The sequence below is a fragment of the Ambystoma mexicanum genome, chromosome 6p (assembly GCF_040938575.1).
Source record: "Ambystoma mexicanum isolate Mex_15411 chromosome 6p, UKY_AmexF1_1, whole genome shotgun sequence".
NCBI lineage: Eukaryota > Metazoa > Chordata > Amphibia > Caudata > Ambystomatidae > Ambystoma > Ambystoma mexicanum.
Window position 1 is genome coordinate 624,325,659 of NC_090935.1, and position 15,049 is coordinate 624,340,707.

Here is a 15,049-nt window from a genome sequence, read left to right on the forward strand (position 1 = left end):
CCTCCACATACCATCAACAAACTAATAAACTGGTGGAACAATTCAACAGGACATTAAAAAGCATGATTGGAGCTCTTGAAGGGAAGGAAGAGGGACCGTCTCTTACCATGTCTTTATTTGCTCACAGAGAGGTGCTACAAGAAGGAATTGGTTTTAGCCCCTTTGACCTACTTCTCTTTGGCATCCAGTCTGAGGCTCCTTGACTTTGGTAAAAGATGGTTAGGAAACCACCTGTACTTTCCCACCTTAAATGTGATGCACTATGTCTTGGGCCTGAGAAAAAATGAATCCCCTGATGGCACAGGCTAATGACAAGCTACAGGCTGGTTAAGCACTGCTAAAACATTGGAATGACCAAAAAGCCTTCCTTGTTCCTTTTTTCCTTTTTTCCCTGACCTGAAAGTACTGATCATGGACCCTAAAAGGCCTAAAGTGTTACAGGACAAATAGTCAGGACCTTACAGAGTTGTAGACCGACTAGGTGAGGTGAACTATTTAGTGGACCTGGGACGGCCCAGAGAGGCTTCTAAAGAATTCCATATAAAAATATTGAAAGCTTTCATTCCTAGGGTGTAAATGGGTGCCCTGCTTTTGGCTTCAGAGGAGTCAGAACCTCACCCTGATTTGTTCCAAAGAAGCACTTTAGATGGTTTCATTGAAGGTGTCAAACTGTCCCCTCGACTGACTCTGCGAGTCATGTGTTTCAAAGTTTGCTTGGGCAGTTTTTGTTTTCACTGACCCCAGGACTGATACCTGGTTGCCATCATGACATAGATACTGGAGACTGTGTACTTGCAAAGTCTAGGAGTTGCAAGATGCCAGAAAAACTGAGATTCCACATCAAGTCTGAGATCAAGATTTTGGAACTCTTGGTGATAGATCCCGCTAGTAGTCTTTTGTCCAGCCCAGTGGTCTTGGTACCTTAAGCAGGTATCTATGATTTGAGGTTCTGTGTGAATTACAGAGCTCTTAATGCTGTCACCAAGGCAGATGCTCATCCCTTACCGCAAATTGATGAGTTGGTGGACCAGCTATGTCCTGCCAAGTACCTTAACACCTTTGACCTTACTTCAGGCTATTGTCAAATAGCTGAGGGTTCAGTGTAATGCCCATTGGGTGAAACAATGCACCTGCTATGTCCTGAATAGACTAGAGATTAATTCTGCATGGCATATCTTGATGATTTTGCAGTCTTCAGTCCCACTTGGAAGAACGCGTAAGATTGTATTGCGGGCCATTCAGCAGGCCCACGTCACCATAAAGGCAATCAAATGCCAGACTGGAAAGGATCAGTGACCTACTGTGGGCATGAGGCCAGTTGGGGCAGGATTCAGCCTCTTGCCAGCAAAGTACAAGTAGTACAGGACTGGGAGACTCCCACAACCCATGTGAGGGTTTTTCTAGGCCTCACTATGTATTACAGGAACTTTCAGGCAGATTATGGCACCATAGCTGCACCTTTGACTGCCTTCACTACCCCGAAGAAACCTAAAAAGGTCTTGTGGTTTTAGGAGTGTGAGAAGGCTTGAAGTCTTCTTTTAGAGCTAGGTATCGTTCTCAGAACACCTATCTGAGAACCTTCAAAGTAAAAACAGATGCATTTGACACTAAAATAGGGGTAGTCCTCTCAAAGCTAGATGACAAAGGCAACGAACACCCTATTATTTTCAACACTCATCAACTTATGGGCAGAGAATTGAGGTGGGCTACTGTGGAAAAATACTATTTTGCCATTGTGTGGGCCCTTAGGATACTGAGACCCTACCTCTTTGAAACTCGCTTCACCATTCAGTCTAACCATACATCCTTAAAGTAGCTGATGAACATGAAGGGTGAAAATCCTAAACTGTTCATGTGGTCCATAAGCCTTTAATGCTTCGACTTTACTATTGAGCATAGGCTATGTCTCCAACATAACCGTGCTGATGGTCTGTCCAGGATGTATAACCGACTGGTGATAGAAATCTATCCAGGGTGGATTAGTTACCATTGTCCCTAGTCTAGGAGGGGAAAGTGTTAGGAAAGATTCACTTTCGGACACTTGGAGGACATTGTGAATAAGGTTAATTCAAATAATAATAATAATAATAATGCCTACCTTTCCCTATTGCTAGAGTGGTTCCCCTGCCTATATAAATAACTAAAGGTGCTCTTCCGTCGTCGGGAAGTTGAAATTGAAAAATGTCCTCTGTCTAGAAACTACTCCTACCTGACCATATCAATATTTGAACTAACTTAATTTAGATTGAGACAACCTCTCCCCTGTTGTAGTATTCAATGTCTCTATTCACTCGATAGTTCTGTTATTGAACATATCTTCAAATAGTCTCTTTCCACTTTTTTGACCAGATCTTGGAGTTTCTTTACAATGTACTTAAGCTTGGTCTCCCTTCTTGGGGTAAGTATTCCACAAGACTTGGTACCATTCCGTATTACTCTTTGATTCACGTGTAAATATTCTTTTAACTCTAGTGATTCTAGATTTCTCCTTAATGTCTTTGGTTCCTCCTTTTCCTAGGGTTGTATCCCCTTCTGAACACTTGCTTTCTCAGGCTTATTTGTAACTCTTGGGACCGGTCTATCCCCTTTTCACTTCAAGGCATTTAGCTGTAATGTAATGGGCATTTGTATAGCACCTTTCACTGTTGGTATGGTCTCAGTACGCTGTAGGTTGAACACCCTTGGGGGACCGAAGGCCAAGTATGGGAAATTCCTCAGAGAGCTCTAGAATGCGTGTGTGCATTTTAGCCGATACGAAGATAGGGGTGGCAAAGTCCCTGCTAGTCACCCATGTTGAGCAGGCATGTGGGTGGGTGCAGAGAGGTAGTCTGGAGAGTATGCAAGAGAGATTAGGTATCCAGTAATAATGTTGCTGCGAAAATGGCTGCCAGGTGGCGACATTTTCTTGAAAATGCACTCTCCAGACAATCCTTCTTCTTGTGCATAACTGGTTATTTCAGTTTTGCCTTCAGTCAAGTCTTTGGCCCTGTCAATATTCTTCAAATGTGCCACGATGGTGGAGGGTTTAGGGAATTCCTTACAAGAAGGGGAGTCCTTTTCCCCTAAAGGGGAGTCTATCCCAGTGAGGTCCCACTTGCCCAGACCCCTAAGGACGGTCTTGCAGAGCAGGCTCATCTCCCTAACTTCAAAGGGGGAAAATCCCCCTTGGCGAGAAGGGACGAATACCTGTGATTCTTCACAATGTACAGTATTTTGGTAGCTGCCTTTAACTGTAACTTAACTGATTTAAAAATGAAGTGTCAGTGCTCTTAGGAGAGAACCTCAAAAGGAATGTGTATATATTAGTGGTGAATGTTTTACTGTATTACATACCTGTGGTATTTCATTCGAAAGAGTTTGTATAATGCCTAAATAAATAGTTGTATTTTTATACCTTCTGCCTAACTTGTATTATTAAGAGTGCTATGTGTGAGCTTAACTGAACCCTTCACCACTCTAGGTCTAAGGCTTAATGTTCAGTTACACAACCCAGAGAGAGTTTGGCTAAATATTTGTGTGTGTCCCTGTTTGCCACAATAGGGTGGTCTCTCAGAAAAGGTCCACTGGGCTGACTCTGACAATCCATCTTAACAGTCACTGTCAGAATCAGAACCCCTTAAGGATCCATGTCTTGTTTTTCCCTTGAAATGGTCTTGTAATTCCTTATCATCCAGACGATCTTTCACTGTCCTGTCTTCCTTGGACCGCAATGCAGTAAGGAAGAAGAGGTAGTGTTGACCAAGGAATTGAGATGGATTCTGAAATTTTGCATGGGTGATATGAGGGTGACTCAATATTTTTTTTGAAGGCACTATAAACACCCTTCCCAACATAATTTAGGACTGGTGCAATTATATAAACAAACTCCAGTCCTAGAACGTTTAGGGAAAGTGTTGGAAATTGCCTTTAAAAAAATATTGAATCGCCCTCGATGTTTTTTCTCAGCGATTATATTGCTGGATTCCGTTGCATGGGCTGGACAAAAGATACTAAGCTTCATCCATGTATGGCAGGTATGCTTCTGAGAGTACAATTGTGTGTTGAATACTTTCTTGTATTTTTTAACTACTCCTTTTACATGCTCTGTAGACTGCTCAATTGACCTTGCCAGGATTTGGCACTGAATGACAACACTTTATAAACCTACCCTTTGAGGACAAACGTCTTTTCTTTTGGCAGGCAAAGGCACCACGTTTCTGCACTGAGTTAATACTTGTTGCTATGCTGGGATTTCCGCATGACCTGCAGGTCCAGCTCTGCCTTTCACCTTTCAGAGATCACTAGAAGGATTACTGTTAAACTAGGCAACAATAACAGCTGAAACTTCAATATCTGCTGAGGCATGCATTTGTATCAAGGGTTGGAATCGTCTAAATTTGAGCATTCGGAACAACGAGAATAGGGATTTTGCTACTCGCATCTACCTAATGATATGGTATGATATGATATGGCATTTATAACGCGCCTATACACAAGTGTTTCAAGGTGCGACGAGGCAAGGGAGGGGGAACAAAGGGAAGACAGACAACGATCCTACTAGGCCAGGTGTCATTCAGATCGCGCAAGTGCATGGGAAGGGGAAAGGGAAAAGTGCGGGGGGGGGAGGGAAAGGGAGAGGGGGAAAGTTCAATATAAGGGATAGTACAATAAAAAAGATAAATAAAAACGGCCAGCAGGTGGCAAGTGTACAGTAAGGGCAGAACATAAGTGCTGGTAGGGGGACTGTAAGGATACAGAAAACAGTCCCCAGGTGCAGGGGTTGTCAGGGAGGCAGTGCAGGTGGGCAACTGGCGGGCCTGGGCCCAAGATCAGAAGGGAGGCCAGGTATCCAGTGCAGTATCTGTCAGGAAAATGGGTCAGCTTGCACTCGAGCATCTTCCATTCACAACTCCTCACAGGCTCCCCCTGTGATGAATCTGATGATGTCCTCACTTCTTTCCGTGGGGTAACCTCTCCTCATGTGGCCAGGGGACGGCAGCCACTACATGATCCTGACCCTGGGGACGGCTATGCGAGGGAGGATGACATGGTGGCAGGGGGATGCGACCCTCATGGGGGGGAGTTGACCTCATCGGATGAGACATGGTATCCCTCTCTCCCCTATTGGTATGGTCTGTCCATTCCTCATGCCTTAATGGCATACTGTGGAAAACCCTTTCTACAAACCACAAGACCTACTAATGACTTTTTTCAATACTCCATGAATAAGTTACCAAGAACTCTCTATCAGTCCCATATGCATAGAAGTACTGGAGCGAGGTGACTGAACAGAGCACTCTGCAAACCTCAAAATCTACTAATGACATTTTTCAATACTCCATGAGTAAGTTACCAAGAACAGCCTATCAATCCCATGTGCATAGACTTACTTGGGTCAGGAGACTGAACAAAGTAATGTAGATCAATGTGTCAGAGAAGGGCATCACATGCTCTAGTGTTTGCAAACCTGTGATCGGTTCCGGGACATTTAAAAATCCCAACCAGCATGGAGAGAGAATAGATGCTGCCTGGGAAAGCTTCACCCTCTCTGTGCGCACCGAGGGACAACTGATCCACAAAGCAGACCATGGAGCCAGCCTGCACAGGGAAGGAAGCAAGACTACAAATGCTGGTTTGCCGTATCAGAGCTGTGACAGGAAGAAGAGGGAAGTCTCCTTGACGGCCGCAGGAGCTGAGCAGCAGTACTGAAGCCACCCGAACATGGAGAAGGGCTCCAAAGCAAGGTGGGAGAAGCGAGGGACCTGAGAGCATCTGAGCAAAGCCAACAAGGCCTTGAAAGGCAAGCGGGACCCTGGAACGCTGCAAACTGTTTATCGCGGAAGAGCTGGAGAACACCAAGGAAAGCCGGTGAGTCCCAAGAAGGGGAACTGGGACACTGAGGCACTCCATAAACGTTATCAAAGACTGATGAAAGCAAACAAAGTGAATGAAAGGGAATTTCAGATCCAATGTCTGCAGAATAATAACAAAGTGAATGCGAGAAATATACAAGGTGAATGCAAGGCAAAGTCATGTTTGCAAGTGTGTAAAGTGAATCACATGAGAAAAGCCCTAGCAGGAGAGAATACCAGGCAAAGTCAAGTTTGCAAGTGTGTAAAGAAGCCACATGAGAAAGTCCTGACAAGGGAGTATACCAGGCAAAGCCAAGTCTTAGTTGTTTTGTTGACCAGAGTACACCAGCCCCCCAAGGAAGACTCATACCTGTTTTGTTTTTCAGACACGTGTAAAGACCTTAGAATTACTCATTCTATTACACAGACTAAAAGTTCTTGTACTCAGGAAGCCAAATAACATACACTTAGACCAATACTTAGGAAATAATTGGCTCTTTACAGGCCCTTTATTCACACGTCCTAAGCATACATAAAACTATAAAATAAATGCAACTAGTTATACATAGACACATGAACAAGAATACACACAACAAGTATATATCACTGTTGTAGGACAAAGCTTAATCTCAGCCACAGCAACATCACCCAGTCCCAAGGCAGGAAGGCAGAGAGATATTTCTTAAACTAATGGGGTCTGGTGCACTGTGTCCTCCCTCTCACCCAGGGTTCCAATTATCGGTCTCCTCATTGGGATACCTCTCTTCTTAAGGGGGTCAAGTCCATGCCTCTCCTGTTACCGAATGCCCCCGGCCGAAGGACAGACCGGAAGTATTGGAGGCAACAGTGGAAAAATCCAGACAGTGGAAAAACCCAGCTCGTCTCCTGCGCTCTCGTTCCCAGCACCCCTTATCAGTGCACCTCCACATCTCTGACTCACCTTGAGTGAACAAAGCGCCACCTATACTACACAGTGAACTCCTCTATTTCACACTAAAATTGTGCAACCGCTGCTGAAATCATGTCTGCCTCCTAACTGAGCTTGCTGACAAGTAGACTTTCATTGTGGTCTGGAAGTAAATGTCCAAAATGGCCACGCACTGGCACCATGTTATTTAGCTCCTTTCCCCACACACACTACAATACCTTAGGAGTCACTACAATACCTTAGGAGTTTCTAAGTGTTTTAAAGAGACCTGGGGAAGGGAGACAGATGCGTGGGAGTGAACTGCAATGCCAAGAGGAGCCAGTAATCCTCTTATGCTATAAAGAGCGTTGGTAGTGTAATGAATTCATTGTGTTGGTGAAGAGAAACCTAGGGAAGGGAGCCATCCCCTGGAACTGTGAAAATTTGTGTTGGAGTTACATTTTTCATTTGATCTTGAACATGTGTGCACTATCAAGCCCAAATACATTATCCTTATCACATTAGAGTTACTTGTAGAGTGTGAGGGCTAGTATAGGGTTTCGGACACAGGACATTTTGCTTTGGACATCTTGACATGGGACAGACCCTTCGTTTTTGGTTGAGGTAGAGAAATACCTCTTAGGGTAGGGACAGCTAGGCATTTCCCAACCTCCTTTTATTTTTTAATTAAAGTTCATAGCCAAACCTATTAGCTCGGTGTCTGCGTCTCATTCCTGGCTCCACACACCCTCCACCCTCTGAACCTTGAATCCCTTCAAGCGCAAAGACTCACTCCCTCATGACTAAAGTTGTCTGTGGCAAAACTTTAAGAAATCCTGTTATAGCTCATTTAAAAACTTGCCCCTGTGTTTATAAGCAAAACTGAAGCAGATGTCCCTCTAACTGTAGGATTAAATAATATAATCTGGTGAGCTTTCTCCATCTTCCTTGGTTCTGGGTTACTATGTCCTTTATTCTTTCTTGTGATATCCATTAACAAGCACAAAAAATGAATAATGTGAAATGAATGAAAATGTATTGTGTGTACAAATAATACCAAAATTCATACACTTTCCAGAGCATTCTACATGGGTGGTTTGCCAGCAGTGGGCTGGCATCTTCTAACAGTAGCGAAATACTCTGAGTTGCAGTCTGCTCTCTGTGCATCCATTGGGATTAGTCCTTGACCAGGTGTTGTTAAAAAAGCCATGTTCTGAGAGATTTGCGAAATTGGAAAATTGTGTGGGCATTCCGAACCAATAACAGGATCGATTTCCAGAGGGTGGGTGCGTTATAAGAGAAGGATTTCTTGCGGGTCCTTTCTTAACTGATATGATATGAGTCATTTATAACGCGCCTGTATACAAGTGTTTGTAGGCGCGACAAGACAAGGTAGGGAGACATAGGGAGGACGAAGAAATGATCATACTTGGCCTTGTGTCATTCAGATCGTGCAAGTGCAGGGGGGAGAGGGAGAGAAGAAGTGCCAGGTTGAGGGAAGGGGAGAAGTGTGGTCAGGGCAGCATTGCTCTTAGTAAGTGCAGCTCGGGGAGCTGTGATTTGAGCAAGTTGGCAGATCTGCTGAGCATGGAGCGTGTGCCACCAGATATTTGGAGCTTAGCCACCAGGTATGCTGGTGTTCTACTGCATGCATTCTTGAACAGTATCCTAGCCTGGAGAGGAAGCCAATGTAGTTTGTGTCGGACAGGGGTGATTCGCTCAAATTTCTGCACACCTGTAATAAGATGTGCTGCAGCTTGGTGGACTGCTTTTAAGGGATCCTAGTAAGCATCTGGGAGCCCCATCAGGAAGGCATTTCCCCCATTTATGTGCAATACCAAAAGGGCCTAAGCTGCGTTCCAGAAGGCATGGGGCAGGGTGAACATTTTGATTTTACGAAAGGTGGAGATTTAGAGCCAGTCCATTTGGGCCTTCTTGGCTTTGTGTTTCTGGAAGGACAGGCTGCTCTCTCTGGTGAAGCCTAAGGATTTTGCTGGATCCGAGAGTTGTGGATCAAATCCCAGGCCCATATCATTGAGCAATTGGGGACTGATGAGGACACAGTCATTCTTGGATGGGTTAAGTTTGAGGTAGGCAATCAACATCCAGGACTGGATGATGGCTAGGTAATCGCAGCGATGACTGATGTTCTGTGGGCTTTATACTCTCATATACAGTGCAGTATCGTCCGTGTATTGGTGGATGGCTATATCGGGATCTTTGAGGAGTGTGCCCAAAGGCACCATGTAATATTAAGGGTAATATCTTACCCTTATTACTTTTTTCTCCTTTTTTAGTTTTTCCAGAACTACTGTTCCCAGTGGATTGGTCATATAATTTTGTAATTCCATTTAACTTAAAGGTAACAAGCAACTTTCAAGTATATCAAAATTACAGGTGATCACAAAGCCTTCTTATTCGCAACTATTTATGTCTTTGTAATACAAAACGTTTGTCTCTGCTGCTTTCTGTTCTTAATGATGACAATATCTGCGGGAAAAATGTCAAGTTGCAAGCTACTAGCCTGCCTTAAAACGTCACTCACCACCTCAATTCTATACACACACAGCACACCATTTCTTACTTGCCATGAGTCAATTATCACTAGCCAGGGGCTAGTGGCCAGTGAACACTTCTTGTCCTGATAATGTTGTGAAAAAACAGCTCTTCCCTGTGGTTTTCCCAGAGCTTAGAACAGACCGATACAGATTGCACACGCTTTTTATAAAGTGTGGTGTGATCATGCAACCGAATCGGGTCTTAAAGGGCTGCATTTTACCCGTCTTCAATGCAAGGCATTAGTTGTGGAAACAAGTCCAGTTACTGGGTCTCTAACATTTCAACTGTATCTGTTCAATCTAAAACTCTTGGGGCCTGATTCACAGAGAGTTTTCCAATGGGATTGCACCATTATAAAACGCTTCTGTGAATCGGGCCCTCCACCCCTATGCCAGTCTGATGCTTGCTTCTCCATTTATTTCTTCTGCAAGGAAATGAAAATCTATCAATGAATTTTTGTTGAAAAAATGGTATCCATTCAGAAGGAACTTGTCAATCATTTCCAATTGATTCCAATCACTCTTATTGGTGCAAGGAAAATTCCAGTTTGGGGGGATTTTGCGTCAATTTTGATTTCAACATTTGGATCTATTTTAGGTCCACTGAAACTCACTACATATGCAGATGACGCTATTCAGTTACCTATATTTATAAAAGTCAACATTTGTAAGTGGCTGGGTTTGTGGCAAAGCGTTGTTTCTTATACAATTCCACACTGTTTCACCAATCTGCACCACATTTTGCATAGTTACCTGTTAGGACCCTCCGAACAATACTGGTTACATGACATTTGGACACCCCACCACGTTTCCCGGATTTCAGAAAAGTCAAAATTTATTTGAGGGTTTGTGTTTTGGTGAAGTGTTGTTCCTTATACAATTCCACACCGTTTCACCAATGTGCACCAAATTTTGCATAGTTACCTGTTAGGACCCTGCGGTCATTACTGGCTACATGACATTCGGTAACCCCACCACTTTCCAAGGATTTCAGCACCTTCACACATGAGACGTTTTCTTGAATTCGGCAAAACATTAATGTGGTTGTAGAGGGACCGGTCCCAACACGAGGAACAAAACTCGAGGTCCCTATCGTACCCCGACAACCAAGTTTCAAGGCCCTAGGATGCAAAGTTTCTGAGATATTTGCACCACAACAAACTGCACCACGCCAGAGTGAGGTGACAGGTGGGGAGAGCGCCCAGAAGGTGCCAGTATTTAGCAGCAGTACCAACTCTCTCCTCCCCCAACGTATGCTCTGTGGTATATCAGCCAGCCACACGCACCCATTCTCAGTGCAGTTTACTTCAGGGCGCAAAGCACATCAAGCAAAAAACGAATCGGAACAGCGACCCACAGGATCATTGATTTTCAACAATTAAGGCAAGTGTTATTATGACTGTTTGGAGAACGGGTACTTTTGCTAGTGATTAATCTCCTACATGATGCTTCGGATCTTTCATTGCAGATTTTTAATGTGTTATTTTACCTTTCCTGAACACTACAACCTGAGCCTTATTTCACCTTTGTTAAAGAAGCTTTCTTTATACCCTGCTGTCGTAAGGGATTAGCATCCAATAATGAATTTACCTTTTCTCAGGAAAATCCTGGAATAGTCAGTCTCTCATCAATTGCTGTCGCATATAGACCTGGATATCCCATCAATCGGGATTCAGGGCCCAACGCTTCACTGAGATGGCTACCCTTGATGTTATGGATGACCTTCTTAGAGCTACTAATGATGGTTGTTCTTGCTCAATCATACTCCTCGGTCTCTGTGTGGCTTTTGATATGGTGGACGATGGGGTACTCGTTTTTCGTTTTTACCTGCACATGTGGATCTTGTGGACCATATTTTGAATTGGTTCAGATGTTTTCTTTCCGGCAGATTTCAATCTGTCCAGATGGGATTTTTTTTCTCTCTATGGCGTGTCTCAGGGTTCCATATTGCCCCCCACCCCTCATTTTGTTCAGTTTTTATATGGAGCACTTAGGAGGACAGGTAGCAGATTCCTGGTGCTGGCTGCAAAATTCAAACTCAATGCTGCCAAGACTGGATTTCTCTCTTGTGCATCTGGCCAGTCTAATGTTGAAATGCAGTCCTGAATAATTCTTTTGAGAAGGGATGGTATTTCTCAATTGCTAGTTTAATCAGGTCGTTTTCTTGGTTTTTATCTGCATAACAGGTTTTCCATGAAATCGCAGGCCGCACTTTTCAGATTTCGTTGCTTCACCGGTTAAAATCATTCAGTCTGGTGAATCTTTCAATCTGTGGTTCAGGTTTTCATTCTTACCCATATATATATATATATGAGGAAAATGCCCTTCCTATGGGTGTTTCGCAATGGATCCTAAACCTCTTCAGTCACTGTTCCATTATTCCGCCGATCTTGTTGTGGGTGCTGACTGCTTCTGTCCTATATGAACTCACTTCATAGGCTCCCGTTGGAGTCTTGTATTCATTGTAAACTCTGCTGTATTGCTTTTATGGCTATTATGTCTCTCTGAGGGTTTGGGTAAACGCATACTAAATACCTTAGGCATTTACGTTTTCCTTATGTGAGAAAGGCATCTACTTCCAATAGTGCCTTTTCTTGCACTCTTCCTGTCTCTTGCCTCAGTTGAAAACATTTATTTTCCACAAATGAGTTTTGTTGATTCTTTATATTCCCTTTATTTGCTTTTTTGTTTTCAGTTTCTTTTAATTATTGTACAAAACGGTTTATTACAAACCTTATATAAATCACCCCAAAAGCAAAATCATACAATCATGAATATTAAAATCGTTAAATACAATTTTACATTCATTCATAAAATGTATGTATAGATTCAGAAGTTTACAATTGATGCAATCTACTAGGATGATACTATCTACAGTGCATACTTACATTCATCAATCATCGATCATTTTGTTGAGCTTTCATTCGACAATATGGCTCATTTTCAAGAAGTGAACCACTCTCATTAACAAAGAGGAATGTTTGGCTGCAGGTCTGACCCTGCCGGGCGCAGTGGCGCCGTAGGCAGAGTTGTCATGGAAGCACTGACACTGTTCGCAACGGTCCCATGGGACTCCACGGGAATGGGGACTTACTGAATCCCCCGCCTGACTTCCCGCTCCGTCGGGACTTGTAATGTCCCGATGGTACCGGGAAGTCAGACGGCAGATTCTGTGTTTCGAGGTCGGCGGCAACCTGCTGTAAAGACCGGCGGGTTACCACCGACCTCATAATGAGGCCCATATCTTTTATGAACGGAAGTAGGCAACCCCACCCTCATATAGATGTTTTAGTCCCAGTACTGGATTCGTTTTTAAGTTTTTTTTACTTGGAAATAGGTAATGGAAATAATTGTGTAAGAGAATGACATTTGTTATCGACATTCACGTATACATGTGGGCAGAGAGCACAATGAACCTAATCCAGTGCTTGGCGGACTAAAACACTTATGTGAGGGTGGGGTTGCCTACTTTTGTGGAGAAGAGATATGGTGGTTCCCCTGGTTCAAGTAGGCACCCTTTAACAAATATAGGGGTGACCCTTTTCTTTGATAAATAGAAATCCTATAATGTAATTCAGTCAATGAAAATTTGATTGAAATAGAAATGTGGATGGTTTTTATACGTTTAAGTTTGTTAGCCCTATCTGTTTACACCTTTGAATAATAGTCTCAAAGGAGCATTGTAAATGCAGTCCTGACAAAGTGACTACCTTTTGTTTCTTTAAAAAACAGGGTATTACGGCGGTCTACTTTTCCCTTTAGGGTTTTATACTATAATTCCATTATACATGGAATCCTGAAATATCCGTATAAAGGTCTGTACGAGCCTAGGTAATAATCTTATTACAAGTATAAAAAGAATGACATCACTACGCTTATTGCAGTTGGGATGTGACATCGCGATGGCTGCTCCCAGAGCCAGCACAAAGTGTAAAAGGGAGCGTTAAGCAGAATTCCAACTGTGACTAAAACACCTCATTAAAGCCACGGCAAGGTTTACAGCTGCGTGTCTTTTGAATACATTTGTTGTCATGTCAAAGCCATTTGTTGATAAATACGGAGATTTTTATGGAGATATATTTATTTTGTGTTCTGCTGGGCTTTTATAGAGCAGGAATCTATTTGCACGATGGCGCTTGTTTTAATCCACAAAGCCGGTTTCTAAATGGACTTTGTGTTAAAACGCTTAAAATATTTGTAGTATATTACATATCATATAATCTCTCTTTGCAGCATTTTTTCAACATATTAACAACTTGAATATTTCTTGCATCTGGCTGATTAAGAGACCAAGTATTAAAGGAGATAATGGTGTGAACATGTATTGTACCGAATAATGTACCCCCTGCTGTACATTATAAGGATTTTCCACTCACCTCAGAGTTTTGTGACCTCTTAAACGACATGTGTCTTCGGCCTAGTTCTTCTATTTGATAACAGAAGTCCTTGGTGACCAGCAATAGCTTTCTAATGTACTCTAAGCAGTACTTTATCCCGTACATAATTTATGTGTTTCTGGTGTGGTCAATGTGAATATATTTATAAAAGATATTATTACTGATGAAACATGTTACGCATTGCTGTTTCTTTTTCTGCAGTGTAAACAGCGCTATAAAGTGAGTGTCGCCCGCATAAAGAAAGTACTCCTTCAAGACTTTCAGCTAAGGAATTCAAGCTCATTTCCAGGTCTTCCAGGTATACCTTTTCAGAGTTTCTTTGTACATCATATGCTCATACACATTTTCTAAAATAATTATCAAAATAAATTCATGTCAGAGTATAGGAAAAAAGGCCAGGGCAGTGGTGACATTCACCCTGGCATTGTGAACTCTGGTAAAAAGCATGAGGAAGACCAGAGGAAGGGAGCCATTTCCCCTGGTGTTGTGAACTGTGAAACTAAAGCGAAGAAACGGTATGGGGAAGGGAGTCAATCCATTGGCATTATGAAATCAGCTGAGAGAGTCCTGGAGAAGAGAGTCATTCCCCCTGGCTTTGTGTCAAATACCTGGAGAAGGGAGGCATTCTCCAGGAACCCAATAGTGAAGAAGCAATACTGAATGTTGATGTTTGAATTACTACTTTACCTTTTAGTTTGAATTGAGAACTTTACTTCTTTTTGGCATTCCAACCTGTAAACATTTTTTGTACCTTGGAAAGGGATTGAGACCCGGGCAAGAGAGTCATTCCTTCAGGTAAAGATCCCACCTAATACGTGAAACTGTGATCCGCTGTCCATAAGAAGAGAGCCATTCTTCTGGACTCTGAAAATCCACTACCTCTTTAGTTTAGTTATAAGTGTGAGGGACAGAAGTAGGGTTTTGACAGAGGACAGTGGACTCTTTGTAGTTGCAATTACCCCTCAGGCCAAGCCACCTTCATCACTGCCACCCACCTTCTCGGTCATCCGACCCATGAAGCGCGTGTCAGTTGAGGCTATCGCCGCAGCCTTCTCACCCTCTCCTCCCCCTTTGGCTGACTCTCACCCTGACACAGCCCTCTCCATGCTCCACTCTTCTATATCTGATGCTCTTGATATCCTTGCCCCTGTCATGAGTATCTGCCTGTAGCCCAAAGCCAAGTGTAACTCCTGGTATGACTCACATCTCATCACCCTAAAACGCAAGTGCAGGGTGGCCGAGAGGAAATGGCGCGATTCATGTTCATCCTCTGACAAACTGGCCTGCCCCCTGCTGCAAAGGCAATACCGGCTCTCCGTTCTCACCAAGAAGAGAGCCCATATCCAAGCCTGCATC

The 15,049-nt window shown here is 43.2% G+C and overlaps 1 protein-coding gene across 2 annotated transcripts in view; it reads left to right on the top strand.

The window, feature by feature from the left end:
• The window catches only part of GFM2 (GTP dependent ribosome recycling factor mitochondrial 2), a 925,389-nt gene that overhangs the window by 231,284 nt on the left and 679,056 nt on the right, over positions 1–15,049 (top strand). For both annotated transcript variants that reach the window (XM_069627482.1, XM_069627483.1), the window contains exon 3: positions 13,895–13,991. In XM_069627482.1, the coding sequence (XP_069483583.1) occupies positions 13,895–13,991 (97 nt within the window). The remainder of the gene's footprint in view (positions 1–13,894; positions 13,992–15,049) is intronic.